The sequence below is a fragment of the Natrix helvetica genome (genome assembly GCF_964273705.1).
Source record: "Natrix helvetica genome assembly, chromosome: 5".
NCBI lineage: Eukaryota > Metazoa > Chordata > Lepidosauria > Squamata > Natricidae > Natrix > Natrix helvetica.
Genome location: NC_138551.1, coordinates 48,576,486 through 48,602,881, shown reverse-complemented (window position 1 = coordinate 48,602,881; position 26,396 = coordinate 48,576,486). Strand labels below are relative to the sequence as shown.

At 40.1% G+C, this 26,396-nt stretch overlaps 3 protein-coding genes across 7 annotated transcripts in view; 2 read left to right on the top strand and 1 right to left on the bottom strand.

Moving 5' to 3' along the window:
- Positions 1 to 1,835: 1,835 nt before the first annotated feature.
- Positions 1,836 to 9,546, bottom strand: COX15 (cytochrome c oxidase assembly homolog COX15). Its single transcript, XM_081955168.1, has 9 exons — positions 9,407 to 9,546; positions 7,269 to 7,456; positions 6,531 to 6,653; positions 6,120 to 6,306; positions 4,654 to 4,821; positions 4,353 to 4,434; positions 3,927 to 4,081; positions 3,224 to 3,337; positions 1,836 to 2,486 (listed from the first exon to the last, which is right to left on the bottom strand). Exons 1-9 carry the CDS (start codon positions 9,479 to 9,481, stop codon positions 2,355 to 2,357), a joined length of 1,224 nt encoding a protein of 407 aa, XP_081811294.1. The 5' UTR covers positions 9,482 to 9,546; the 3' UTR covers positions 1,836 to 2,354.
- A 15-nt stretch (positions 9,547 to 9,561) lies between these two features.
- CUTC (cutC copper transporter) lies at positions 9,562 to 19,625 on the top strand. 5 transcript variants are annotated; one of them, XM_081955190.1, is made up of 9 exons: positions 9,562 to 9,628; positions 11,408 to 11,479; positions 11,952 to 12,011; positions 12,574 to 12,783; positions 16,884 to 16,919; positions 17,746 to 17,879; positions 18,044 to 18,071; positions 18,395 to 18,500; positions 19,221 to 19,625. In XM_081955190.1, the coding sequence occupies exons 1-9, from the start codon at positions 9,589 to 9,591 to the stop codon at positions 19,330 to 19,332; spliced, it is 798 nt and encodes a 265-aa protein (XP_081811316.1). In that variant the 5' UTR covers positions 9,562 to 9,588; the 3' UTR covers positions 19,333 to 19,625. The 5 variants fall into 5 exon arrangements, with proteins under 5 accessions (XP_081811316.1, XP_081811319.1, XP_081811315.1 ...); XM_081955193.1 differs by having other exon boundaries at positions 9,597 to 9,618; XM_081955189.1 differs by lacking the exon at positions 9,562 to 9,628 and adding an exon at positions 9,653 to 9,775.
- A 4,135-nt stretch (positions 19,626 to 23,760) lies between these two features.
- Positions 23,761 to 26,396, top strand: part of ABCC2 (ATP binding cassette subfamily C member 2) — a 41,512-nt gene continuing 38,876 nt past the window's right edge. Inside the window, exon 1 of the mRNA XM_081955149.1 lies at positions 23,761 to 23,873. Coding sequence (XP_081811275.1) covers positions 23,829 to 23,873 — 45 coding nt within the window. The 5' untranslated portion in view covers positions 23,761 to 23,828. The remainder of the gene's footprint in view (positions 23,874 to 26,396) is intronic.

The following is a 26,396-nucleotide window of genomic DNA, read 5'->3' as shown; positions in this document are numbered from 1 at the left end:
CTGGCCTTTCATTGAGCCTTCTCTTGGGAATTTGGGATCCGCGCAGATTATACAATGCTGTCCATTTGGCCTCTGCCAAATCGCAGCATAGAATAGAGCCAGGTTGCCCAATCGGTAGCTTTCTCGACGAGCCGAAATATTTTATTTTTTACCTTTCTAAAAGCGCCCACCTCCCTCCGCCCATTTTCCTCAAAGGGGAACTCTCTAGTTTCTACAGTATTTGCGTGAATGCTGGCCGGCGGTAAAATATCAGCAACGTTAAGGAAGGAACCCATTTTGAAAGGAATTGGTGTTATTTGGGGATTTCTGAAATAATGAGTCAAAGTCCCGTTCTGATAATTACAAGATCCATTCATAGGCTTAAGTAAAATTAATTTCCTTTGATCTTAAAAAGAGTTATATAGCTTAAAAATGTATATAGCTTAGTGAATATCTCAAAGAATGTTTTATAAGGATTGGTTACAAGTACTTTACTTTTGGCGATGCTATTAGTAGTTATCTTTAACTTATAAGTTAAACTTTTCAGAGAAGGTTGATTATATAAATATGACTGGGCAACGAAAATTTTCTTTTGAACTATATACCTAGTACATGGAGTGTGATAACTGGACAACATAAATGTGGCCTTACTATAGGTACAAGACTGATATTGCAGCATTGAAAAAATAAACGTATAGCTCCATTTATTCAATGGATTGAAGGCCTGATTGCACTTCCCACTTAAGAGTGGATTGTCTATAGATAATAAATGAATATTATCACTGGACAAGTATATATACAATTTTAATCGTGTATTGTTATAATGACATATACTATGTATTTTTCTGCTGTATAATAAAAAAAGTTTGGCTTCGACATATGATAGATCAGAGCAAGCGTAAAACTGGACATAGGCAATAAGATATGCAACATCTTTGCATTAAACAGACTGACTGCAGTAGAAACCAATGTGTTCCAGTTGTTGCTGGGAAATTTAACAATTGACTAATAATTACAGGGGTATGAATATGGGCTGTATTTTTTTGAACTTGATGTGTCCAAGGAATCCAGACTGGAAGAAAATATATGAGGTTTTTTTGAGAACCATTTTGGCCAGGAAACCAGGGACTGTGAGTGCTGCCTTACACATGAAAACTGGATGGATGACTTTGGGTCAATCATATTCTCTCAGCCCAACTCACCTCAAAAGTTGTTGTGGGAAAATAGTAGGAAGGACTATTAGATATGTTCACTGCCTTAAGTTATTATAAAAACAATAAAGTCAGGATATAAATATTTTTCCAGTACCTATTGTAGATTTTGCATAAGATAGCATTTAAATATAGACAAATTAAATATAATCACATTGTATGAAGCAATTATTAGTTGAATAGTGATATAGTGACCAAGTTCACATATTATACTAAGACATAAATGAGGATTTACAGGCCACAATGGCTGAGTTCACACTTCATCTTAACATAAAAACAATCAAGCTATATGATAACTTACAAAAACTAAGCTGTTAGTGTTTGCAGATGACCTGGCTAAGCTTCTGCTCACTGTATGAATCAGAAATGTTTTCTGAATGTATATTATTGCCCTGAGAGAGGGAAGTCAAACAAGAAACATGCACCCAGTATGTTTAAGAATTAAAGCAAACAATTGTGAAGATGACTTCTTCTTGACAAATCAAATAAACTGGATGGAGAATTGTCCTGCCTACATAAGTTTCACTGTTTACTATTTTTAAGGAGTTTAAGATTAATCTTATACCATTTCAAGTCATAAAATGTAACATGTCTTTTTCTTTTAACATATTAATAGGTTGCATAAGGATATGAAAAAACAGTGGATGAAAAAATGTTTATCATGTTTATTTAAAACTCATAATACAAACTATGTTAATATTTAAAAATGAACAAGTTTCCACTAAAAGAAACATGAAAGCATAGTTGCATATAATTTAGAATATACTGTATTTTGCCATCCTTCACATAATATAAATATTTCCAAATTTCCAAGGCCACCCATTGCACAATCCTATTCTACATCATGCCATCTTTTATACACAGAATTTAAGGAAAGACACAATTGAAATTATTTGTGGTTATATCATTAATGAACTGTATTGCAGGACATGAGGAATAACCAAAACAATCCTTCATTTTTTCCACAGATACAATCTCAATAATTTTATAACACGAAAAAGGCCAGCAAAACAGATCATGGTTTGTATTCATGTTTTGAAGCAGTGTTCTCCACATCAGTGAAGCCAAGATAGCAGTCTATACAGTCCTCCTCTTCAATTCAGTCCTCAGGCAGATGATCACATGGTTAATAAAACTGTTAATTTTGAACATTCAATGCTTGAGCTATTTAGGAATCCCTCTGAGTTCATGAACTAGCCACACAGCCATACTGAGCAACATCAAAGAACCTGATTGATGAGTAGCTGCTAAAGGAGTTGGGACGTACAGAAGTAATGTGCTAATACCCAGGGTGACCTGCAACAGAGCAAAAATATCAATGCTAAAACAGGTATAACAATGTATATAGCATGTTTTTACAAATGTTAAGAAGATCTTTGTATCTGTTGATCTTACCTTTGTATACTGTATAAACAATAATACAAAACAACTTTATGAGACGATTAAGTGATGGATTGCGTGTGACAGGTTGACTTTCTGCCAGGATTTTAATGTTTGTGGTTTTTAATGGATATACGTATGTATTATGCTGTTTTATTATTGATGTTTTAACTGTTGGTTGGGAGCCACCCCAAGTTTGATATAAGACAGGCAGCTATATATATTGTAAGTAAGTAAGCAAGCAAGCACAGTAAGTAAGTAGTTTCTGTTACTCACTCTCTTACATTCTTTACACTCTTACAAGTGCAAGAAAAAGGAACAACTGCAATAGTAATCCATCCAATAGTAATTCATGAAATAATGCTTACACAACTTCACTTTTCTGGCATTTTCTTCCATTATGATATGGCAAATCTATCTGTCTGTCTTGTTTCTAGCTCAAAGCTATATGAAAAAGCTGGTTGTATGGTGTCATGGTTGCTATTAACTATATTTAAAATCCCTGAATACATCATCTAAGATAAATCGGTTTAAATAAGTGCATACCCATCTAGAAGGACAGTTTATCATTTAGCCCAGAGAATACTATTTCTCTGCTAGCTGGAATTTAAAATGTGTACATTAAAATGTGTACATTAATGACAAATGAATACCTGAAGATAAGCTACAGTCAATAAGGAAGCAAATGCCATTCTAGTTCTACGTGGGAGAGAGATCTTCCTGGAAAGTAGATAGAGAATTGTGATGGCTGCAACTGAGGAAACGCCCTAAAGAAAGAAAGAAAGAAAACTATTAAAACATCTTCGAACAGCCCCACCAAAGCCTTGGAAAGCTCCATTTTACAAAGCAAGCCATCTTGCTTTCATCAGGAAGCAAATGGGTAGAGCAAGCACTGGGTATACTGATATTTAGCAATTTTCAAGCCTTGCCTTCTCTTACACCTTATACTAGGTCAACAGCAATTCTTGAGATCCAGATTATAGCCTGTAGGCTCTACTATTGTGGCCTTATCTTCATAATTTTTATATTCAAATCCTCTTAATGGATGGGTTTCCAAAGATTATTGTAGTACATTTGCAGTAGCTTTGTTTTAATGGATCATGCAAGCTTCGGAATTGAGCTAACATTTTTACTGTTTTAACAAAAATAATCTTTCTAACCTTCATACCTGGAGAAATTTTTAAAATTATAGATGGCAGAATTGAAATTAGTATCTTAGATTTGTAAAAGCTAACGCTCCATCTAAGCTGGTAGAATTTATTCCCATAACCTTAGTTTTTTGTGTGTATTTTTAAAAACTAATCAGATTAAAAAAAAACACCTATTACTTCATAGCATAAAGGCAATGATGCGTACCAGGATTCTGTGATCAAACTGCACTGTTGTAGGATTCTCAAATATATTCTTTGCCATTGGGGAAAAAGCAAGGAGATCATCAGGTATCCAGCGTTCTCCCATCTTTGGAAAGGAATTATATACAAGACCAGCATCCAGTCCAGCCACAAATGCTCCTACAGTTTCAGAGAACAGAGGCTGATACACTTGAAGGTAGATTTTCAATAAGATTTAAACGTTTTCGAGATGACAAGTTTTTATCCCTACAACATTTCCTAGCTCTGTATACTGTGCTTCGGGAGCAGGGATTTAAGAACTTTGCTGTCACCCAAAAATCCAAACCTTATCATGGATCTGATGAAGCAAGGTCTTACAATAGATGCATTTTTCTTACCTCCCCCTATTCCCCGCCTCCAAATTTAAGGTACCAGTCACAGAGACATTTACCTGAGAGGGCAGTGAGAAAGATGAGTCCTGATGTCCCATAAGCAAACTTTCTCAGGCGTAATAGTTGGTGGATTTTAGGTAGCTGCCAAAACATAAGTACAGTAGTATATGTATAACCCTTTCATATATTCTACATAAAAGATCTTACAAAACTAACGTATTTTCTGATTACATTCCCCATCTCTGCCTCCTGTCTAAGCCTGTAAAGGACATATCTGCCATACCTCTTCCCTATTCCAAATGCAAATGTTGTCTAGGCACAAAACCAATATTCAAGATACAAGTTCCATATTTTACATACCTTATGTTGTGGTAGCAACAAAGATAGCCCAGTCCATAAGCTGTAGCAGTAAAGAACAAGAGCAGATCCCAGATGTGCAGTTAAACGATACTGACTGACCCGAGGGATATCATGGGAATCTGGCTTTTCTTCTAATCCACTTTTGACCATATACCAGCCCAAAAGACCCTGTAAAAATAACAAAATAATTATACTGAAACAAAGTTCATTTCTTTTCCTGCTAATATCGTATATATTACATGCAATTTCCAAACAGATTCACACAAATAGAACTTTGTAGAGCACTCTCCACTCACGAGTACAGCTTCGTACACAAGTGCAAGGGACCGCTGCTTAAGCAAGTGGATGGCATGTCACTTGCACCAATGGACCTGTGCACTCATGTGCATGCGCCTGCCGCACACACAAACCCGCACTTTAGCCGAGCCGCCAAGGTGGAAAGTTTGGGGACCACTGGTCTAGGTCATGTTGATTAAACAATGTCATCATGTATAATTCAGGAAATGTACTTTCTCTGTGGCCTGCCCTCTGGAATGACTTCCCACCAAAGATGCAGGTAGGTTTTACAATACAATACAATACAATACAATACAATACAATACAATACAATACAATACAATAGCAGAGTTGGAAGGGACCTTGGAGGTCTTCTAGTCCAACCCCCTGCCTAGGCAGGAAACCCTATACCGTTTCAGACAAATGGCTATCCAACATCTTCTTAAAGACTTCCAGTGTTGGGGCATTCACAACTTCTGGAGGCAAGCTGTTCCACTGATTAATTGTTCTAACTGTCAGGAAGTTTCTCCTCAATTCTAAGTTGCTTCTCTCCTTGATTAGTTTCCACCCATTGCTGCTTGTTCTTCCCTCAGATGCCTTGGAGAATAGTTTGACTCCCTCTTCTTTGTGGCAACCCCTGAGATATTGGAACACTGCTATCATGTCTCCCCTAGTCCATCTTTTCATTAAACTAAACAACAACTTTTTTTTGCAGTAACAGCTCTGTTAGGTGAGTTGGGTTGAGAGAGAATGGACAGGCCCATAGTTACCCAGTCAGCCTTTCATTTGTAAGATAGGTTTTTAACTTAAGGATCTTCAAAAAAACTATCAAAAACTTGGCCGTTCTCCAAAGCCTTGGGGTAGGTTGATTGTGGAGTCCCTAATGTTTTGGGGGTTTGCTGCTAAGTTTTAAATTGATTCTAAATAAATAAACAACGGGGTAATTTTCATCACCTGATCCACCTACCCACCTATCCTCCCTCCCTCCTTCCTCATTCATTCATTCATTGCATAATCTCCAGCACTTCAACCTTCTGCAAGGCTACTAGAAATTACAGACTTTTGACTTACATATAGCTCAGCATTAGCCTTTGAATGTTCGAATGTTGAGATATTACTATTTTTCATTGCCTCAGTTATTTTAAGAATACCCACAACATTTATTCCTAAATTCCAATAGCCATTCCTACCTGAAAGCAGACAAGCCCACACAGGGCGAAGACATGACCTTTCAGGGATTGCCTCAAGTAGCCCTTTCTCCAGAAGTAGGCTGCTGGAAGGATGTAAGCCAACCCTACCAGTCGCCCCCACATACGATGTGAGTACTCCATGTACCAGATGAATTTGAACTCTGTCAGTGTCATGTCATGGTTCAGGCTGTTGCATTGGGGATTTGTTTTTTTTAAAAAATAGAAGAAAAAAACAGCAACAACGTTTAATAATTTGTCTCTAATTTTCAACTCAAATTTCCTCCCAAAAAAGCAGCCAAAGTCCCCCTTTCCCACCCCACTTGTCTGTTGTAGAAAGGCAGCCATGCTAACAATAGAATTTCTCCTCACTGAACTTTAGTTTGAAGGAATTTAAACAAGAATCATACTTACATTTTAAACTCTGGAAATTGCTGATACTTTAGGAATTCTGCCTCCCAGTCCTCCTGCGTTTGAGGAGGCTTCATCTCCCGCACTAAGTGCCAGTCAACCATTGAAAGCCCAGATTCTGTCAACCTTAGAAAGAGAGCAAAGAAACTATTTATCAGGGGAGAAAGTCCTTTTATGTTATAGATGTTCCTACTAGAAAAGCAGAATTAGAACATAACAAGTGATTAAAAAATACTTAAGATATGCATACATAGTAAAAACAATGTACATATCACATAGATTTTCCTACTAGAAAAGATGTGCCTACTAAAAAAGCAAAGTTAGAACATAACGAAGTGATTAAAAAATACTTGATATGCATACATAGTAAAAACAATGTACATATCACATAGATTTTCCAAGGGAAAAGGAAATAAGATTATCTTAAACACTCTGGAGGATTGATATGAAGGGTCATATAAAATGAAATAAATTTAGTTTGCGCTTTTAAATGAAATGCTCAGCTCAAATACTAAGACACAGAACTCCTAGCTCAATAATCAAAGACATAAAAAGAATGACACAAGTACTCAAAGGAAACATTTATTAAAACATTCACTAACAGACACTTAGCGTATACAGCAAAGCTATGAGGAAGTTGCAAAAATATATTCTTTGGATATAAAAAGATCCATTGAATGTGGTGCATTTATTGTGAGAAAAAAATAGGGGAGTTGAGGATGAGAAAGTCACTTTCCTCACCTGGTTACGCCACCGAGTACCACAGCTCCAGCCACAGTACCGCTGCAGATTATGAGCCAGCGTCCTATTGTTCGGTCTGTCACAGCATTGGGTACAGGTGGCACTGCCACTCTGGAATGTGAAGCTGCTTCTGAAACTGCACTGTGTTGTGCCCGTTTCTGCAGGAGCCACCGCCACCTGAGACATTGCTAAGGAAAAAGAAGGTGATAAGACACTAATTAACTATTCAAGCAACCCTTTGTATAAATACTTGGTACAATGAAGTATTAAATATTTTTACTACTGGACTGGACTAAGGAGATAACTGTTAATAAAAAAAAGAACCAGAACCATTGTGTGCAGAGTGCAGAGTGCAGAGAAGAGCAACAAAGATGATTAGGGGACTGGAGACTAAAACATATGAAGAACGGTTGCAGGAACTGGGTATGTTTAGCTTAAGAGAAAGAAGGACTAGGGGAGACATGATAGCAGTGTTCCAATATCTCAGGGGTTGCCACAAAGAAGAGGGAGTCAAACTGTTCTCCAAGGCACCTGAGGGTAGAACAAGAAGCAACGGGTGGAAACTAATCAAGGAGAGAAGCAACTTAGAACTAAGGAGAAATTTCCTGACAAGTTAGAACAATTAATCAGTGGAACAGCTTGCCTCCAGAAGCTGTGAATGCCCCAACACTGGAAGTCTTTAAGAAGATGTTGGATAGCCATTTATCTGAAGCGGTATAGGGTTTCCTGCCTAGGCAGGGGGTTGGACTAGAAGACCTCCAAGGTCCCTTCCAACTCTACTATTGTATTGTATTGTATTGTATTGTATTATTGGAAAGATGCATTTTATAATAAAAAAATGTTTTTGGTATATCATTTTCTTTCTTCTGTTCAATTATGTATGATTCTTGAAGATAGGCTCATAGATTCCTTGCAGTTTTCTTGGCAACATTTTTCCTTCCTAGGGCTGACAGATTAGTGACCTGCCCAAGGTCACCCAGCTGACTTAGTGCCCAAGGTAGGAGTAGAATTCAGAATTTCCCAGTTTCTAGCCTAACACACCAGTGGCTTTCAATATATCACTTAAGACAGTGTTTCTCAACCTTGGTAGCTTGAAGATGTGTGAACTTTGACTTCCAGAATTCAAATAATTCTGAAGGTGGAAATCCACACATCTTCAAGTTGCCAAGGTTGAAAAATACTAACTTAAGGTGTACTTAAAAGAGAAGTTATTGTGCTTTTAGAAAGCACAAGAAAAAACAGATTCACAAGAGTTCTAATAGAAAAAGATACATTAGAATGTCAACTGATTTGACCAAGAAGCTTAGTACAACTTTTTATATTTTTATTGTAGAAGTCAATTGGGCAGATTTCTCAAAAACAGTAACATCCACAGCAAACAATGATGGCAAATAGCAACACTTGTACAATAATGTCATCAAGCAATTGTGAAACGCATATCATTGTATCCCAATATCTGATCAAGTATGCAAGCCAGGGCATTTGTATAATGATATTATATGTGTATCATCATTTTTTCCCTCTAGAGATGAATACATTCATAAGTACCTCAAAGAGAAAAGAAGCCGATAGTAAGGAACTACCATCTCTATCAACTTATTCTGGATTCTTGCCCTTTGAGCTTGCTTCTTGCAGATGCTTAATTACGAGACACTAATGAAGTTGCCTTGTAATTAAATGTCTGCAAAATAAAAGCAAACTCAGTGAACAACAAAACCCAACCATTCAATCATGAGTCACATATATAGTACAGGTAGTCCTCAATTTACAACCACAACTGGGATCAGAATTTTTGTTTCTAAGCAAGATGGTTGTTAAGTGAGTTGCCCCCAATTTTTCAACCTTTTTGCCATGGTTGTTAAATGAATCATTGCAGTTGTTAAGTGAATCATATGGTCATTAAGTGAATTTGGAATATTCACTTAATAGATTATCATAGAAATGTGATCCCAAGTCACTTCATATATTATATGTTTTGCGTGTGCCTGGGTGGAAGACTCCGTATGACCATGAAATTGCAGGACAGAATAAAATAATAAAATTCACTTTATTATGTAATTTTTGCCCGGATGTTTGCAGCCCAGATGTGATAGCCCTAACTTTAGAGATCAGAAAATCATACTCTACTGTGCAAGTACCTGGCCGGAAGAATTTCCTTGACGGGTTGCCAGCAAAAATCGACTACTCCCTAGTAGTACGGTCCGAAAGAGCATCGTTTCAAGTTACCACGCGGAAATAGCTTTCCTCTAAACCGGAAGTAAGACAACTTTCCCCGGAAACGAAGTGCAGCGAGTTCCATGGGGGGTGGGGGTGTCACGTGATGGTTGGCACGACGCTTCCCGCGTTCAAGGTCAGGACAGGTGAGAGCTGGGGGCGTGGCCTTCTCTCTTTCCCAGCAGTCCCGTCAACCTTAAAGCCACCTCCGACGGCGCTCCCCCCCCCGCCTCGTGATTGACGTAGAATGAGGAAATGGGACCGGAAACGAGGCCCGGTGGGAGGGTGCGAGGGTGAGTGGGTGGAGGGGAAACTAAGAACGGGAACCGGAAGGGACCATGAGGCTTGGGAAGGCGGAGTTGAACTTCATAGGTTCAACTTCATAGGTTCAGAATAGCTTTGAAAGAAGCAGACCATGCAGGTGGGGAGGTTTCGCGGGTGCCCCACTTCTGCCTGGGCTGGGCTCGCTGCACTTCCAGAAAACTAAAGCATGGCTGGCTGGGGAATTCTGGGAGTTGAAGTCCACAAGTCTTAAAAGTCCCCAAGTTTAGACACCCTTGTTTTAGATCTTCGTATTGACACACAGAAATTGGCATCCGCACATGTGCTGTAAAGTGATGGAGTTAGGCGTTTCTTCCCCCATCATGGCTCTAGTGAAAACCATCCTCCCAAATCTGCTACTTTCACTGAGAAAACATGCAGATAGTAAATACGTTCACTATTTTTCCGATGAATAAATAAATTGGTCTCCAGTTTTCCCTTCTGATAAAATAATACCGTTACAATAAGGTTTTATAAAATTATATTTGGTTCAGGCTGAGTGTTTGCCCACATACTGTAGCTTCTTAAGTTATTGTTTTTCCATAATGCAAGGCATTGCATCACAATTATGTAAAAGAATGTAAGCAATTAATATAATGCCAACTGCAGTTAATTGGCACTATTTCAGATGAACATGGGATCCTAACATTCTAAGATTAAGACCAGTTGTAAAATAAGCATGATTACTATGCATGTATGTCTCACTGGGCTATTGAATACTTTATAGTTGAAAGATTTGCTTTGGACTAAGAACATATAATAATCTACACAAGAAGTTAAGAGTAGTTAGACTTACCAAACTCATGTGGGTATTTTGTCTTATGATCAAAAAGTTGATCATAGATAATTGTATAAGAAACACAAAATGCAGTGATCAAAGTCTTGGTGTTGGTGCATTACTTATTAGCAATCACAGGCCAGTCTTTATGTGTCTAAAATCTTTCTGCATTAGCCTAGGGCCCTAGGACACTATATTGATCACTTTTGTGGATGCCAGATCTTTCCTCAACTTTTGAATTCCTATTTAATAGCCAAAATACTTTACCTGAAAAAAAGTGAGAGAGACGTCAAATCAGTTTTTGCTCATTGTAGAATCTTTTTACATGGATAAAAAACTGGATCTTTAATAAGCAAAAATATTATTGCTGTTGCCTCTCCCTTTATGCCCTCATCTTAATTTTCTTTTTTTGTACTTTAGGAAAATATTTGGCATTGCCTTTAATTACCTTAATTATTGTATGTAATGCATGAATGTGCTAAGATATTGTCTTCAGAAGTTTATATTCATTCTGCTTTCAAAAGTAATATGGAGGTGGTTGAAGATCAAGTCTTTTATTAAAGTGTTAGCATTTCACTAAGAATTCCTAGGTATGTTGTTCAGACAGTGTTGTTTATAATAGCGTAGACAGAATTTAACTAGTAAATTGAAATCTAGGAACCTTCTGAGTTTTGAATTCAGATATATTTGGGTTCATTATGCAGAAGAAACTGAGTGAGAACTACAGTTTGAGATATATTTTCACCTTTTTCATAAATAACCTTATCCTTTGCTGAAGGGCACAGTCTAGTCGCCCCATAACTTCTGCTTTATGTTTCTCTTCAAGGAATGGCCAATGGCTTTCTCATGGAAGTATGTGTTGATTCAGTGGAATCTGCCATTAACGCTGAAAGAGGAGGTAATTCCATAAAATAGAAGTTGAAGATATTGGAAGACCTACCTCTGGTAGGCTAATAACATAGGCTATTACAAAAAGTGTTATGAAGCCATTTTGGAAATTCTTTTGGAGGGAAAAGCAAGATGTGTAATGTTATAAAGTATAAACCTATGTATTCCTTTTAATATCTTCATTTCTTTTGTGTGCTCTGACACAGGCAAGGTGCAAATTTATATGAATAGATAATTCGTATACAGCTGTTTTAAAGTTTTTGTGTTGTTTTACTTTAATCAGTCCCTCAGCAAATCATGTGGAATGCATATTCACTTTTTCATATTTGTTACTACTTAGAAGTCCAAATGAGGACATTAAATAAACCCTTTCCTTGTAAATAAACTTTCAGGAATGCCCAGAAACATTTGTTACAGTAAAAAAATGTATTGTTCCTAACATCTGCTTTTAAACAGCATACCGGTATCTGTATCCTTTGCAGGTGCTGGTCGCCTTGAATTATGTGCCAATCTGATGGAGGGCGGAACTACACCAAGTATTGGTGAGTTAACAAGCTGAATCCAGCCTCTCAGCCTTTACAGTGATGAGAATTGAATAGTGCTAGCTATAAGATGTTGTAAACTAGTCTTTGGTCTACAGCAGGGGTGCCAAACTGGCTGCCCGTAGGCCAGATGTGTCACATGTAGGCCACGCACATCCCACTTCTGTGGATGGGAAAAGCGTCACATGATGGCAACGTAATGCCGCAGGTTTGACACCCGTGATCTACAGATCTCAGATAAATTCAAAATTCAATTTTCTAATTGAAACCAGAATATTATGGCATTAGCCATGTTTTGCTTTTTAGAAGCAGGTTAAGACTTTTTCATTTTTGTTCATTTGCACTTCTTCAACATCCCTTTTACTTCCCAACCTCTTCAGGAAAAGGTAAGAATTTTGTTTTTTTTTTCTTTTCGATTATTGCTGCAGGAAGCCGATTGGAGGGACTAGTTTTTTTGGGTTTACATCATTATCTTTTGTTATAGTGTAGTTTACTGTCGTGTCATATTCATGTGCTATCCTAACTTTTAACAGATGCGTCTTACCTCTTGTATTACTTATAGGTCTTTTGCAAGTAGTGAAGCAATGCACAAGAATCCCCATATTTGTAATGATCCGCCCCCGTGGTGGGGATTTCCTCTACTCTGATCGGGAAACAGAAGTGATGAAAGCTGATATCCAACTTGCCAAGGAGTACGGAGCGGATGGGCTGGTATTTGGAGCTTTAACTGAGGATGGCTATATAGATATGGAACTCTGCACAGCACTGCTTGGTTAGAGTCTTGCTTTCCTTAAGATTTATTTGATTTCTGTGACCATAACTTTAGTAAATCCAAATCTCAGATAGAAAACTGCCCAATGGTGTCTTAGAGGTGGATGTTATGACCCCTGTACCTTATAGCTTGGGAGAAGCAGGCTCATTCTTCTGAGCTAAGATGGATGTATTGTTGAAGTATGATTATAAGAAAGTTAGAATAACTGTTTCCCATTCACCTAGAGATATCATAAGTTATTATTAGAATTAGCCAATTTTTTAGTTCTTTCTCATATAAAATGAATCATATAGTTGTGTTTTTTTTGTTTTTTTTAGTCCAAGAGCTCATATTTTCAGAGAAAAAGAAATAGTGTATATTTCCCAATCATGCATAACCCTCAAAGACTTTTCAGCTGGCAGCTTTCAGCAACTTTAATGAAGCCTTTTCATTTAATCTTATGTTCATAATTTCTAGACAGTTCTGCAGCATCAGAACAGGTTCTACAGATTTATACTTTTGGTCATGGGGGACTTCAACTTGCCGTCAACGGGAGCGGCTTCCGAGGTGGCTCGGGAGTTCATGGCTTCCATGACAGCCATGGACCTGACCCAATTAGTGCAGGGCCCCACTCACGAAGGGGGCCACACACTGGATCTCATTTTTGTATCTGAACAGTGGACGAGTGATCTGGGAATAGGGGATTTAGTCATCACGCCCCTGTCATGGTCAGACCACTCATCCCTCCGGCTGGACTTCCCTGGCGCTATCCCCCACCGCGAGGAGGCGGAACCAGACTTTATAAACTGGTACCGCCCCAGGCACCTGATGGAATCTGATAGATTCCAGACGGAGCTTGGGCCAATACCTGTAGCCTTGTCCCGCTCCCGCTCCGAGGACCTAGTGACTGCCTGGAATAGGGCGACGACTGGGGCCTTGGACCGGGTTGCGCCTTTGCGACCTCTCCTGCGGCATCAACCCACCCGGGCTCCTTGGTTTACTGAGGAGCTTAGGGTGATGAAGCGCCACAGGAGACGTCTAGAGAGCAGGTGGAGGTCCTCACGCTCCGAATCTGACCGAACACAGGTAAGAGCCTATTTGCGGACTTACCTTGTGGCAATAAGAGCGGCCAAACGTAGACACTGTGCTGCTCTTATTGCGTCTGCGGATAACCGCCCTGCCGCCCTGTTTAGGGTGACCCGCTCCCTCTTATCGCAGGGGGCGCGGGAGACACCCTTACAGGGTAGAGCAGAGGAGTTTGGGGAATATCTTCAGGACAAAATCGATCAGATCCGGAGCGGGTGGACCTCCGTCAGTGGACCAGACGAGCCGCCAACAGCGAGTCTTGAGAGACCATTCTGGGAGGAGTTTGACTCTGTTGCCCCCGAGGATTTGGACAGGTTGCGTGGACGGCTGCGACCCACCACATGTTTAATGGACCCGTGCCCCTCCTGGCTGGTACTGGCAGCCTGGGAGGTGACACGAGGCTGGCTCCTGGGCCTGGCGAACGCCTCATTGGGTGAGGGATACTTACCAACCGCCTTGAAAGAGGAGGTGGTGAGACCCTTGCTCAAGAGACCTTCACTCGACCCAATGGAGCTAGCTAATTACCGTCCAGTCTCCAACCTCCCCTTTTTGGCGAAGGTTGTTGAGAATGTGGTGGCGCAGCAATTTCCACGACACCTAGACGAATCCGACTATCTAGACCCACGCCAGTCCGGCTTCCGACCCGGGCACAGCACTGAGACAGCCTTGGTCGCGTTGGTCGATGATCTCTGGAGGGCCAGAGATAGGGGTTGTTCCTCTATCCTGGTCCTATTAGACCTCTCGGCAGCTTTTGATACCATCGACCATGGTATCCTATTGCGCCGGTTGGAGGGGATGGGAGTCGGAGGCACCGTTTTGCGGTGGTTCGGCTCCTACCTCTCCGACCGGAAGCAATGTGTGTTGACAGGGGGGCAGAGGTCGTCCCTGAGGCCACTCACTTGTGGGGTGCCACAGGGGTCGGTCCTCTCGCCTCTCCTGTTCAACGCATATGTGAAGCCGCTGGGTGAGATCATCCGTGGTTTTGGGGTTGAGTACCATCTTTACGCTGATGATACTCAGCTGTACATTTCAACCCCAAACCACCCCAACGAGGCTGTTGAAGTGATGTCCCGGTGTTTGGAAGCCGTCGGGGTCTGGATGGGGGACAACAGACTCAAACTCAACCCCTCCAAGACCGAGTGGCTGTGGGTACCGGCACCTCGGTTCAGCCAGCTGACTCCATCGCTGGCCATAGGGGGCGAACAACTGTCCCCTGTGGAGCGGGCGCGCAATTTGGGCGTCCTCCTCGATGCCCGGCTGTCAATGGAGGACCATGTGGCAGCCGTGGCAAGGGGGGCGTTCCACCAGGTCCGCCTGGTGCGCCAATTGCGCCCCCTACTGGACCGGAGTGTCCTGCGCACGGTCACTCATGCGCTGGTGACGTCTCGCCTGGACTACTGCAATGCCCTCTACATGGGGCTTCCCTTGGGACGCATCCGGAGACTGCAGCTAGTTCAGAATGCAGCCGCGCGGGTTATTATGGGAAGTACACGTTACTCCCACGTAACACCTCTCCTGCGCGAGCTGCACTGGCTACCTGTGGCCTTTCGGGTGCGTTTCAAGGTATTGATCACCATTTTTAAAGCGCTCCATGGCATAGGACCTAGCTATCTGCAGGATCGCATCCTACCACACACGTCCCTGCGACCTATCCGCTCACACAGGGAGGGGCTCCTCCTGGTGCCGTCTGCTAGGCAATGCCAGCGGGCGACGCCTAGGAGTAGATCCTTCTCTGTGATGGGCCCAACCCTCTGGAATGACCTCCCCCCAGACATTCGAACTACCACCGACCTCCGTTCCTTCCGGCAAAAGTTAAAGACTCACCTATTTCAATCAGCTGGCCTGGCACTTTCTTAGTTTTACCTCCCGGGGATTTATTCTATTTTAATTGGGTTTGGGGTTTTAATTGTGATGTTTTTAGGATTAGAATATATTTATTTCTTAGTACAGCCTATCTCCCCCTCCAAATGTATCTTAAATGTATTTTTATTATTATGACCGATTTTATTGTATTGACTGTACACCGCCCCGAGTCCCTTTCTGGGAGAGGGGCGGTCTAAAAATCTAAGAAATAATAATAAATAATTATAGAGAAAGAAAGTTCAAAGTGACAGATATACTCCATATGGTACTCCACATAGTACAAATAAAAGCAAATATAATTTTAGTTGTAAAACTGAAAAGGTATGTACAATGAAGCAAAGGCAAGGCAGTTAGTAACAATGTATGGACAAATAAAATTATTTTGATCCGACACTGAAAATATAGTCATACAGCAAGTATATATTATTATATAAAAGTAAGAAATTGAGGTTTTTCTACTGTACCAAAAGAATTGGAAGTCAATATTTCTATTTTTATTTCCCCCCTTATCCTACACTTTTCTCTCTTCCCCCTTCCTCCTTATTTTCATTTACCTTGGTACTTCTGTTATTTTATATTTTGATAAACTGGTAAAATATTTGAAATGAAAATATAGTGAAACAGTAAAATAATCTAGCAATTCTTTAGGGACAATGTCACAAAATTGGATTGATACAAAGGAATCAAAGGAATACAAAGGAATTTCTTTGTGTTAAGAAAATTAGTGTATCTACTGTAAGAGACAGACCTTCAGGTATTTGGTTCCAAAGACACTTAAAGCATTAAAACTAATGTTCATTTAATTCTGTGAATGATTTATTGACATGTTGTCTATGGAGAAGAATATAAATATTTTATTTATTTAATTTACTGTATATATCAAATTTAGAGATTGCCCCTCTCATGGATGCTTCTTTCATTTGAATATTGCTTTTCAGTAGGTACATCAGCATAATTGTTGTTAGGGATTTCATATACAAAAGTTAGAGAAAACTTTGAAAAGTTATCCTGGTAGACAAGCTCAGAAGCTGATAAAGATTGCAGAAATAGTCTCAAGGTAGCATGACTGAACTATTATACAAGCTGCTTTTTTATGAAAAGTCTTTTGTAAGAAAAAGATATGTTTCACTTCAGCATGAGAATGTGACTAATTAGAGGCCTTTCCCTTGCAGCTGCTTCTCGCCCTTTGCCAGTCACCTTCCACAGAGGTGAGTTTTATAGCTTAGAAAGAGAATTGGGAAAATGCAGGCCCGGACACTCTGACATTCCAGTTGGGGTTTGTGAGAATGTCGTCTGAGGTGTCACTGCTTCTGCCTAGGGAATTCAGCCTTACTTTGAGATCCAGACTCATGATTAACATCCTGCTTTTATTTATTACAAAAATGTTTATGAATGGTTAGAGTTTTGTTATTGGTAGATTTTTTTAATACAGACTGATTTGTTCCAATGCAGCTTTTTCTTTTCTTTTGGACATTAAAAAAATTTAAACGTTTAAGGAATAAAGTAAATGAGTACTTAAAATAGAAATGAAAAATAAAATATCAATAAAAAGCCAGAAATTTTATGTGTGTTATAAAATTTAACATTAATTATTTCATTGCTTAAATAATTGACTGTATAAAACCAAAGTTTCTAGGAAATAATTGAGAACCACCCCAAAAATCTGTACATTCATTATATATTTATTTTTGCAGTTATGGGCAGAGTTGTGTATCTCATCTTAAATGTTGAAATCTTATATTGACACCATGCTGCTCGGGAATGTTATCCAGTTGATTATCCACGACAAACAGCTAACATAGTAATAAAATTGTAAATTTAGGAGAGCAGGCTCACCTCTGTCTTTTGAATCTTATAAAATGTTATATTTGACTCTTACGTTTTTTCCTCTTTCCCAGTTAACTGTTATTTGTTAATCTTGTGTTTCTTATTCTAGAACTAAGATCGATACTATTTGAAATTAAAAACTTACCTAAAATAACATTTTATCAATTGTAATTAGTCTTAACCAGGAGAGTTTTAATTCCCCTGCAGCTTTTGACATGGTCTGTGATCCTGTAACAGCCATGGAAACACTGATATCCATAGGCTTTGAGCGAGTACTAACTAGTGGTTGTGACAGCTCTGCCCTGGAGGGGCTGCCCTTGATAAAGCGGCTGATAGAACAGGTGAGCTTTCATTTCTCCCTTTTTGTAATTCTGCTGATAATTTGTCCTCTTTTTCCTGATAATAGAGAAAATGTGAGTCAGCTGTCAGTCTGCTACCTGAAGATTCTATGTGAGTTATATTTTCTGTTACAAGTGAGGTTACTAATCCTTTTTTTTCTTTATAGGCAAAGGGCAGGATTCTTATTGTACCAGGTAAGTTTGTTATGAGTGCCATTAGCTGATATAGAGTGAAGTTCAATAATGTATTGATAAGACTGTGTTAGTTTTTGGATGAGAGTCTACTGGATTTCATTTCTATCCCCTTTCTAAACTTTGCTAGCCTTAGTATTACTATTTACTTGCTGGAGAGATGCAAGTTTGCTATCCATTGACCTTAAAAGCTAAAGTGTTTTTGAAAAATAATCCCAGATTCAGAGCAGAGATTCCCTCTAATATCTGGAGAAAATTGGCTTTGTTTTGTGAACACTTACGCTTAACTTCTCATTTGTGACTCAGAGGTGGATTGTCTCCAACAGGGGGAGGCATAACAGAGAGAAACCTACAAAGAATTTTAGAAGGCTCTGGTGCTTCTGAGTTTCACTGCTCAGCTCGCTCAGCCAAGAACTCGGGCATGAAGTACAGGTAATAGGGCAAGATCTTCCCTGCCTTAATCTTGTTTGTACTACTTAATGTCACTTTACAGTTTGCAAATTGAATAAAAGCATTGGATGCATTGCAATAAGATTCATCTCTAGTTCCTAACTTCTTAGCTGTAACAAGGAAGCATCTACTGAAGCAGCCACTGGCATTTTATTTCAGAAAAGTGACAACAGGAGGTGTTCTGATAAATGCTGTGCATTGACCAAATAAGAATAGGTTTGAAGTTGTTCTTTTCCTGATTTTTTTCTGGGTCCAGGTGGTCCTGGAGATACGACCGTAATGAAGATCTGCCCATATAGTGATTGCTGTTAAGTGAAGAATCTCATTTAATTAAACCCCAACCCTGCTGCCCCCAGTACAGGCATTAAATGAACATGTAGGTTGTTAAGTGAAGCACAGGGTCCCGCAGGGATTGTTACGGCAGCCAGAGTGGTTTGTCCTACAATGGCCATTTTGTTCTGCCCCCAAGTGGGGAACAGGCCCAAGTGCTGCAGGGTCCCAGTGGGGTTGGATGGGGGTGAGCAAGGCAGGGGGATGCTTACATTAAATTGGTACTGAATTACAGATAATACATAATCTATGGTCAGTTGTAAGGACAAAAGGGGGTCATATGTAGCTTTGGAGGGGATGTTATCACTTAGAACAGCTGTTAATTGAGGATTACTTTTTAGGTAACATTTAAAGATGTTGCTTTTCTTTTAGGAACTCCAGTGTTAAGATGGGAGCCTCCCTCTCTACACCTGAGCATTCTAGCATGGTGGCAGATGTGACTAAAGTGAGGACCCTGAATGCCATTGCAAAGAACGTCCTATAGAAAAAGAAGAGGATACGGGACAGGAAGACCTACTATCCCCTGACTTCCCCATTCCTTAAGTGTAGGCATTTAAGTAGCATTTGGATCAGTCCAATGAAGATGCTGATGTGTGTTTTTCTCCTCTTCCTACTCCCTAGTCTTCATTCAAGCAGTCTTTTCACTAAATAGTGTGACATCATTTGTTTATGAGGAGCAAACTCTAGCAAGGTGTGATACTAGCTAAAGAGGCATTCATCACTGGGTGAAACTCCTTTAGACTTTTCAAATAAATGACGAAGCTGATTTGAACTGTAGCCCTTCTTCATGCCATGTGTTTTGTCCAGCCTGGGTAGGGACTTTGGTGTTTATTCCAGGCAGGCAAGAGAGGAGAGTATATTATGTTTTCCTTCTTAGTTCGCTTGTATGAAAATTCAGGGTTTTGTTTCAGTAGAAGGCAGGACTGAAATGGAATTTAGCAGTGGGAGAGAGGTAATTCTTTTCATTTCGAGAATGGATGGCTAAAAGAGCAAGAACAACGTGGGAAAATGGTGCAATGCCTTGTAACTGATTCCAGGCTGTGACAATTTAAAGCGCTTAGATGTTTCCACAAATTGGATCCTTTCACATAGGACAGGAAATAAAAGGTTGGTGGGAGTTTTAACTAGGTCCCATCCTTTGGGAAGTATAACAAAGGATCAATAAGGCAAGAGCTAGCAGTGCAACCTTTGCTATATCCAAGCTCATAGGCACATTGATTTCATCTGTCACAAATGATGAAGAAATTAATAGGAGTCAGTAATGCTATTCAAACTCTGGGAAGAGGGCAAACTTTTTTTTTTGCAAAGTTTAGCTCCATTTTTCCTTGAATTGCTAGTTACTAGGGCAGTGATGGTGAACCTTTTTTGGCTTGTGTGCCAAAAGTGGGGGGAGCGCATGGGGGTTGTGCATGGGTGTGCCACACCCATAATGCAATGTGCATGACACCAGTGTGCATGAGTGCATGACCAGCGCTCTTCCCCCCCACCCCCATTTTTGGTGTGCTTTTTTCACCCTCCTCAGACTCCAGAGGCTTTATAGGAGCCTGGGGAGGGTGAAAACAGCCCCCCCCCCCGACGCCCTATGGGGAGCGCGAAAAACCAGCCCTATGCGCAAACCGGAAGTTCAGAAACGGACTTCCGGTTGCTTGTGGGGTTGCTTTTAGCTCTCCAGAGCCTTCAGGGGCCTTCTGGAGGCTTCTCTGAAGGCTCCGGAGAGCAAAAAACGACCCTATGAACAAGCCTACCTCAACTTGTTTACAGCTTCCCCAGGCTTCCCGGGGCCTCCCCAACACCCCTGAGGCATCCTTATGCTCCTTCTCTTGGACTCCCTTCACTTTCCAATTAATGATCTGCATGTTTTGGGGTTATATGATAACTTGGCCTGCCTGGGGTGCTGGCGCAAAGTGATGTGGTCACATGACATCACACTTTATGAATGCATCGCTTTGTGACAGCAATCCCAGTCCCAATTACCATCATAACCCAGGGACTACCTACTTGTATAGCTATGGGAAGGCTTACCCTAGTACTGTGATGGTGAACCTATAGCATGAGTGCCACAGGTGGCACATGGAGACATTTGTCAGGGCAACGCCTCAGCTGGCCAGCGTGAGGCCATTTTTCACCCTCCGGTGCCCAGCCCCCGAACCGCAAAAAAACCGGCCCTACGGGCAAACTGGAAGTTCAGAAATGGACTTCCAGTTTGCTCGTAGGGTCGTTTTTAGTCCTCCAGAAGCAAGCCTCTGGAAGGCCCCTGAAGGCTCCGGAGGCCTAAAAATGACCCTACAAACAAACCAGAAGTCCATTTTCAAACTTCTGCTTTGCCCGTAGGGCCAGTTTTTCGCAGTTTGGAGGTTAGGCTCCAGGGGGGCGGCTGACAGGACAACGCCTTGCATGCCCTGACAAATGGCTCCGTATGCCACCTGTGGCACTTGTGCTATAGGTTCGCTATCACAGTACTAGGGTAAGCCTTCCCATAGCTATACAAGTAGGTAGTCCTTGGGTTATGATGGCAATTGGGACTGGGATTGCTGTCACAAAGCGATGCATTCATAAAGTGTGATGTCATGTGACCACATCACTTTGCGCCAGCACCCCAGGCAGGCCTAGTTATCATATAACCCCAAAACATGCAGATCATTAATTGGAAAGTGGAGGGAGTCCAAGAGAAGGAGCATAAGGATGCCTCAGGGGTGTTGGAGAGGCCCCGGGAAGCTTGGGGAAGCTCTAAACAAGTTGGGGGAGGCTGCTGCAGTTGAAGGGTGAGCTGAGGAAGGCTGGGGAAAGAGGACATGGGGTGCAGGTACGCATGTGTGCAAGTACCGAAAGGCCAAGGGAAGGAGAACAATTTGTGTGCATGCATGTGTGTGCGCGTGTACATATACAGGGAAGGCAGGAAAGGAGGGTGCTGGTGAGTGCATACCTGAATGAGTTCAGGGAGGCTGAAGAAGGAGGGCATTGGTGAGTTCATACGTGTATTTGAGTGCAGGGTAGCTGGGGAACTAGGGGATTCAGCAAGAGTGAGAAAAGGGGGAAGAAGATTGCAGCGCAAGTGAGTGAAGAAAGTCCAGGAGAAGGGGAGAATTACGTAAGCGGCTTGGCTCCTTCCTTGCTGGCTTCCCCATTGACTTACTAGGAAGTTGACAGAGAAGGTATGCAATAGCAAGCATGTGACTGCTGGATGCTGCAACTGGTTGTAAGTGGAAACTGGTTGCCAAGTACCCCGAATGTTGTTCATATGGCCATGGGGAGCTGCAACATCTGGAACTTCAAGGTTATAAGTCGCTTTGTTCAGTACTCATAATTTTGAACATTCTCTGAATGAATGATCAAAATTACACATAATTTACACATAATATAGACATATTTTAGAAGACAAAAATTAATCAAAGTGGTTCGTGGACTGAAATGAAATGTCCAAGAAAACTAAAACAGCTTCTCTTGCTGCTGTAAGGACCACAACGTATGCCAAACAAAGAACTCTAGGAAGAACATTCCATAAGTGAAGACTTACCCCTAAGCACTTATCGCTTTCTTGTTGCAACTAGTTTTGACTCATTTAGGGAAGTAGGGAAACTGAAAGAGGGTTTCATATAATGATTGTATCAGTAATATAGGAGATTGTCCTGTCAAATAACCTGGTCTCACGTCCTGTTGAACTTTTAAATAGGACTGGACATTTTTTTTTATTCTGAAGGTTTATTGATGTTTGTCCACTAGTTTCATATGCACATCCCATTAATATCATTTTATCAGTTGGGTTTAGAAACGAACTGTCAGCTTGTACTGATGGCCAAATACCAATGTCATAATAGCATAATGTATAAAACACTTCAAATAAGCTGCATGTGGAAGTATTAAAGTTGTGCAAGAAGAAGTCAGAAAAGTTCAATAAATAATTGTGTTTTCATTTAACCAAGGTTGCAAGAGTTCAGGAGACTTTGAGCCAAATGTTATATTGTGCAAGTCACACACTAAAAAAAAGGTGATGGACTGTTTGCTGCATAAAATTAACTCTGTCCCTTCCCTTCAAACATAGAAGACGTGGGGAAAAGAACATCTCAGGGCAATGGCTTTGCATTTTTAGAAAATTCTCAAAGGAATTATAACACCGCACATGACAGACAGTTGAGGGTTATGTCTCACCCTCAAACCAAATGCCAGTCTCTAGACATTTTTCAAAAAATATGTTGATGTTTAATTAACCAAGGGATATAAATTCCCCATCCTGTGGACACCAAACACTTTCCTTAGAATTAAATCATTTGTTCTGGGTTTAGTCATTTTACCGTATATGAAAAAAAAATCCTTTTCACTGCGTTTAGTTTTTTCAATGTTTTTTGATGTTTTTTGAAATTGGTGTCATAATTGCTGGCTAGAAATAAATTGGGGAAGAGAGTAAGTAGGGAAGGGGTTTGGTGGTAGTAGTTAAGGTGCTAGGCTAGAAACTGGGAGACCATTATTCTAGTCCTGCCTTAGGCACAAACTCAGGTCTCTGTGAGCCAGCCACTTTTTCTCAGCCCTAGGACAATGGAAATGGCAAACCATTTCCAAAAGGTTTGCCCAAAAAACTGCTTGGACTTTTCCAGGCCATCAACAAGAGTCAAAACTGACTTGAAGACATAGTCTTCTCCAAACTGTCGATTCCCAGTGCATAACTAATCTGCTAAAAGAACTCTTTCCGTGTATATTTCACCCTTATTGCCACTGGAGAAGGAGGACTTTTAAAATGTTGTCATATATTTTGAGAATGTCATCCAGGACATTGTTACTCTCCGCTCAGATCCATTAATTTTGTATCTCCCAAGATACAATGCCAGCCAGTTCTTTTCCACAGTTCCCGAGTCTGATTTAGGGTTAAAGATTAATGGTATTTTATCAGGTTCCTAATACTGCTTTGCTGAACACTTGGGACTTTTGCCCTGGCTTCCTGGGTTAGGCAGAATAGTTTGACAACAGCTGGAGAAGAGAACATTGACCATGGCAGCAGCAGCTTTGGAACATTTTTGTGGTTCTGTTTTCTGGGTAAGTGGCAACTTCTCTTAGTCAGGATGACACTAAATGTAGTAGTTGTCACGAATTGTGAGAAGATGTTTGATAACGGTGAAGCCATTTAATTTGTTGGGGCAGCGTGTATCAGTTACTGATGTATACATAGAGCAAATATGCACAAATAAGACTGCAATTGAGGCATTAACAAACTCACTATATATCCATTTTGAAACATTGACCTCACTGGTTTTAATTTACAGGGTCTTCTTGGTGGGGGCTTCAGAACTTAGTTACAGGAAAACGTTTACATTGTTTTCAGTGCGCATTATAACAATCATAAATACATTCATTCTAAAGAGAAATTCTTTAGACTTTTATTAAAATTAAAATTCTTTTTATTTCACAAAGATGAAGAAAATGGATGATCTATGTGAGCTGGTATGTAATTACAGGTTGGATGGTTGACTGATTCCATTTAAAAAAAAAACCCACTCTTGTAAAGAAAGCATGTCAGAAAAGGACGTTTTGCTCAACTTTGTCCAAAATGTGCTAGTTTCCTAAATAGTTTTGATTGGGGCAGTGTTTACATATCTTGCTTTCCTTTTAAATGCTGAAGTGATATATCACATGATTATTATGTAAGCTGCTCTGACTTACTTTTGTGATTTAGGTAGCATGTATAAATGAATGGATAATTCTAATTGTCTCATGTAAATCTTATTTTTATGAATTTTGGGAAGAGAACACCCCTGGTGTATTTTGTAGTTCGATTTTAACAAGCCCAGACTAAGTAACAAAAAAATCTTTTCTGATTTACTGCATTAGGAGTGGCATAAAAGCTGCCGCTATATAAAATCTCCCTCCCCCAGTATTTTTAAGACATAGCTAGATATACAGATAGTTCTTGACTTACAACCACAATTGAACTTAAAATTTTCATTGCTAAGGAAGACAACTGATTGATATGTACAGAATGTATCATACATATACATTTACACACACACACACACACACACACACACTTTTTATTCAGGGTTGTGAACTGCCAGGAGTTTGTTTTAACTTGGGAGGCACTATAAATCTTTGAAAGAAAGAAAATATTTCCCAGTTTATTTTGAAGCTGTCTTTTATTTTGAATGTTTTATATTTTGATTATTTTTAAGGAACATTGTACTTGGGTAAAAATTATCCTCCTTAAAATAACCAAAATATAAAACAAAGTATTCCCAGAGTCACAATCTTATAAACCCTAGTAGAGATTTTGCCTTAGTTACTGATTTAGAAAACAGCTTGATAGACTTCCCCAATTCATCTTATGGAGGACTGTCGCTGCTTTTGGATTGCTGCTGGCTATAGCAAATGTTGCTGTCTTCTGCCATTTACATGCCATCATGCCTTTTAAGGGAAAAAAAATGTCCTCCAATATTTCCCTAGGCAAGAGTGAAAACCTTGAGATGCACACATGGTAAAGGTTTCATATAACGTGACATTTACATTGTTTCCAGTTGGGACAAGAGCCCAAAATATCCCATGATAGATACTCACCAAGACAAGAGGAACCACAAATACACATTTACATTATAGAATTGGAAATCATAGCCAAGTGTTTCAAGGCTCTGCAGCGGAAAAAATGCTTATGACCCAGGGAGGGAGAGAGAGAGAGAGAAAAAAATATTGAACATTAGCACTTTTACACCATCATTGTCATCACTTTCCAGCTGCTCAAAAACAGTTTGAAAATTATTTGAGATTGTTCATCTTCGATTCAGTTAACTCAGATATGTTGAGAATTAAGAATTAAAAATAATTGCATAAGCCTCTGCAGATCTGCAACAACAGAAGCCTAAGCATGAAACTGACAAAAGGTTTTGTAGCTTCCTTGTCCAAGATGAAGGTAAGAGGTTGGGGCAAAACTGTCAGGTCAGCATTGTCCTTTCGGGATCCAATTCAGGTTACCAGATGAGTAAATGAATGTCCATTCTTCTTCATTGCCGTTGATCGTAATTTGGCTCTACTGAAAAGGCCAAATTATGTGGAATCATAAATTAGATCTGTGAATGGAGCAAATACCTTGAACTGAAATGTCTATGACTAGATTTCGATGAACGCTAGTGTGACTTTTTGAGGTTATAACAGCCCTGAAAAAAAGTGACTTATGGCTGCTTTTCATATTGATGACCATTGCAGCATCCCTATGGTCATGTGATTAAAACTGAGATGCTTGGCATCTGAGATATATTTATGGTGTTTGCAGGTCATGTGATTGCAACCTGACAAGCAAAGTGAAGTCGGGTTCACTTAAAAGTGTCATTAATTTAACTACTGCAGTGATTCACTTAATCAGTAAGACACGGAAGGTTGTAAAATGGGAAAAACTATGTGTAGAAAAGTACAAACTCCTTAAAAAGTGCTTTCCGATGTTACCTTCTAAAATGAACTTCATTACAATTCAATCCTACTGTTCTACATATAGGACAAATGAAAGAGGATGTGAACCAATGAAAAATAATGAAGAGATGTAGGATATCAGTGCAAGTAGTGTTTAGCTCAGGGGTA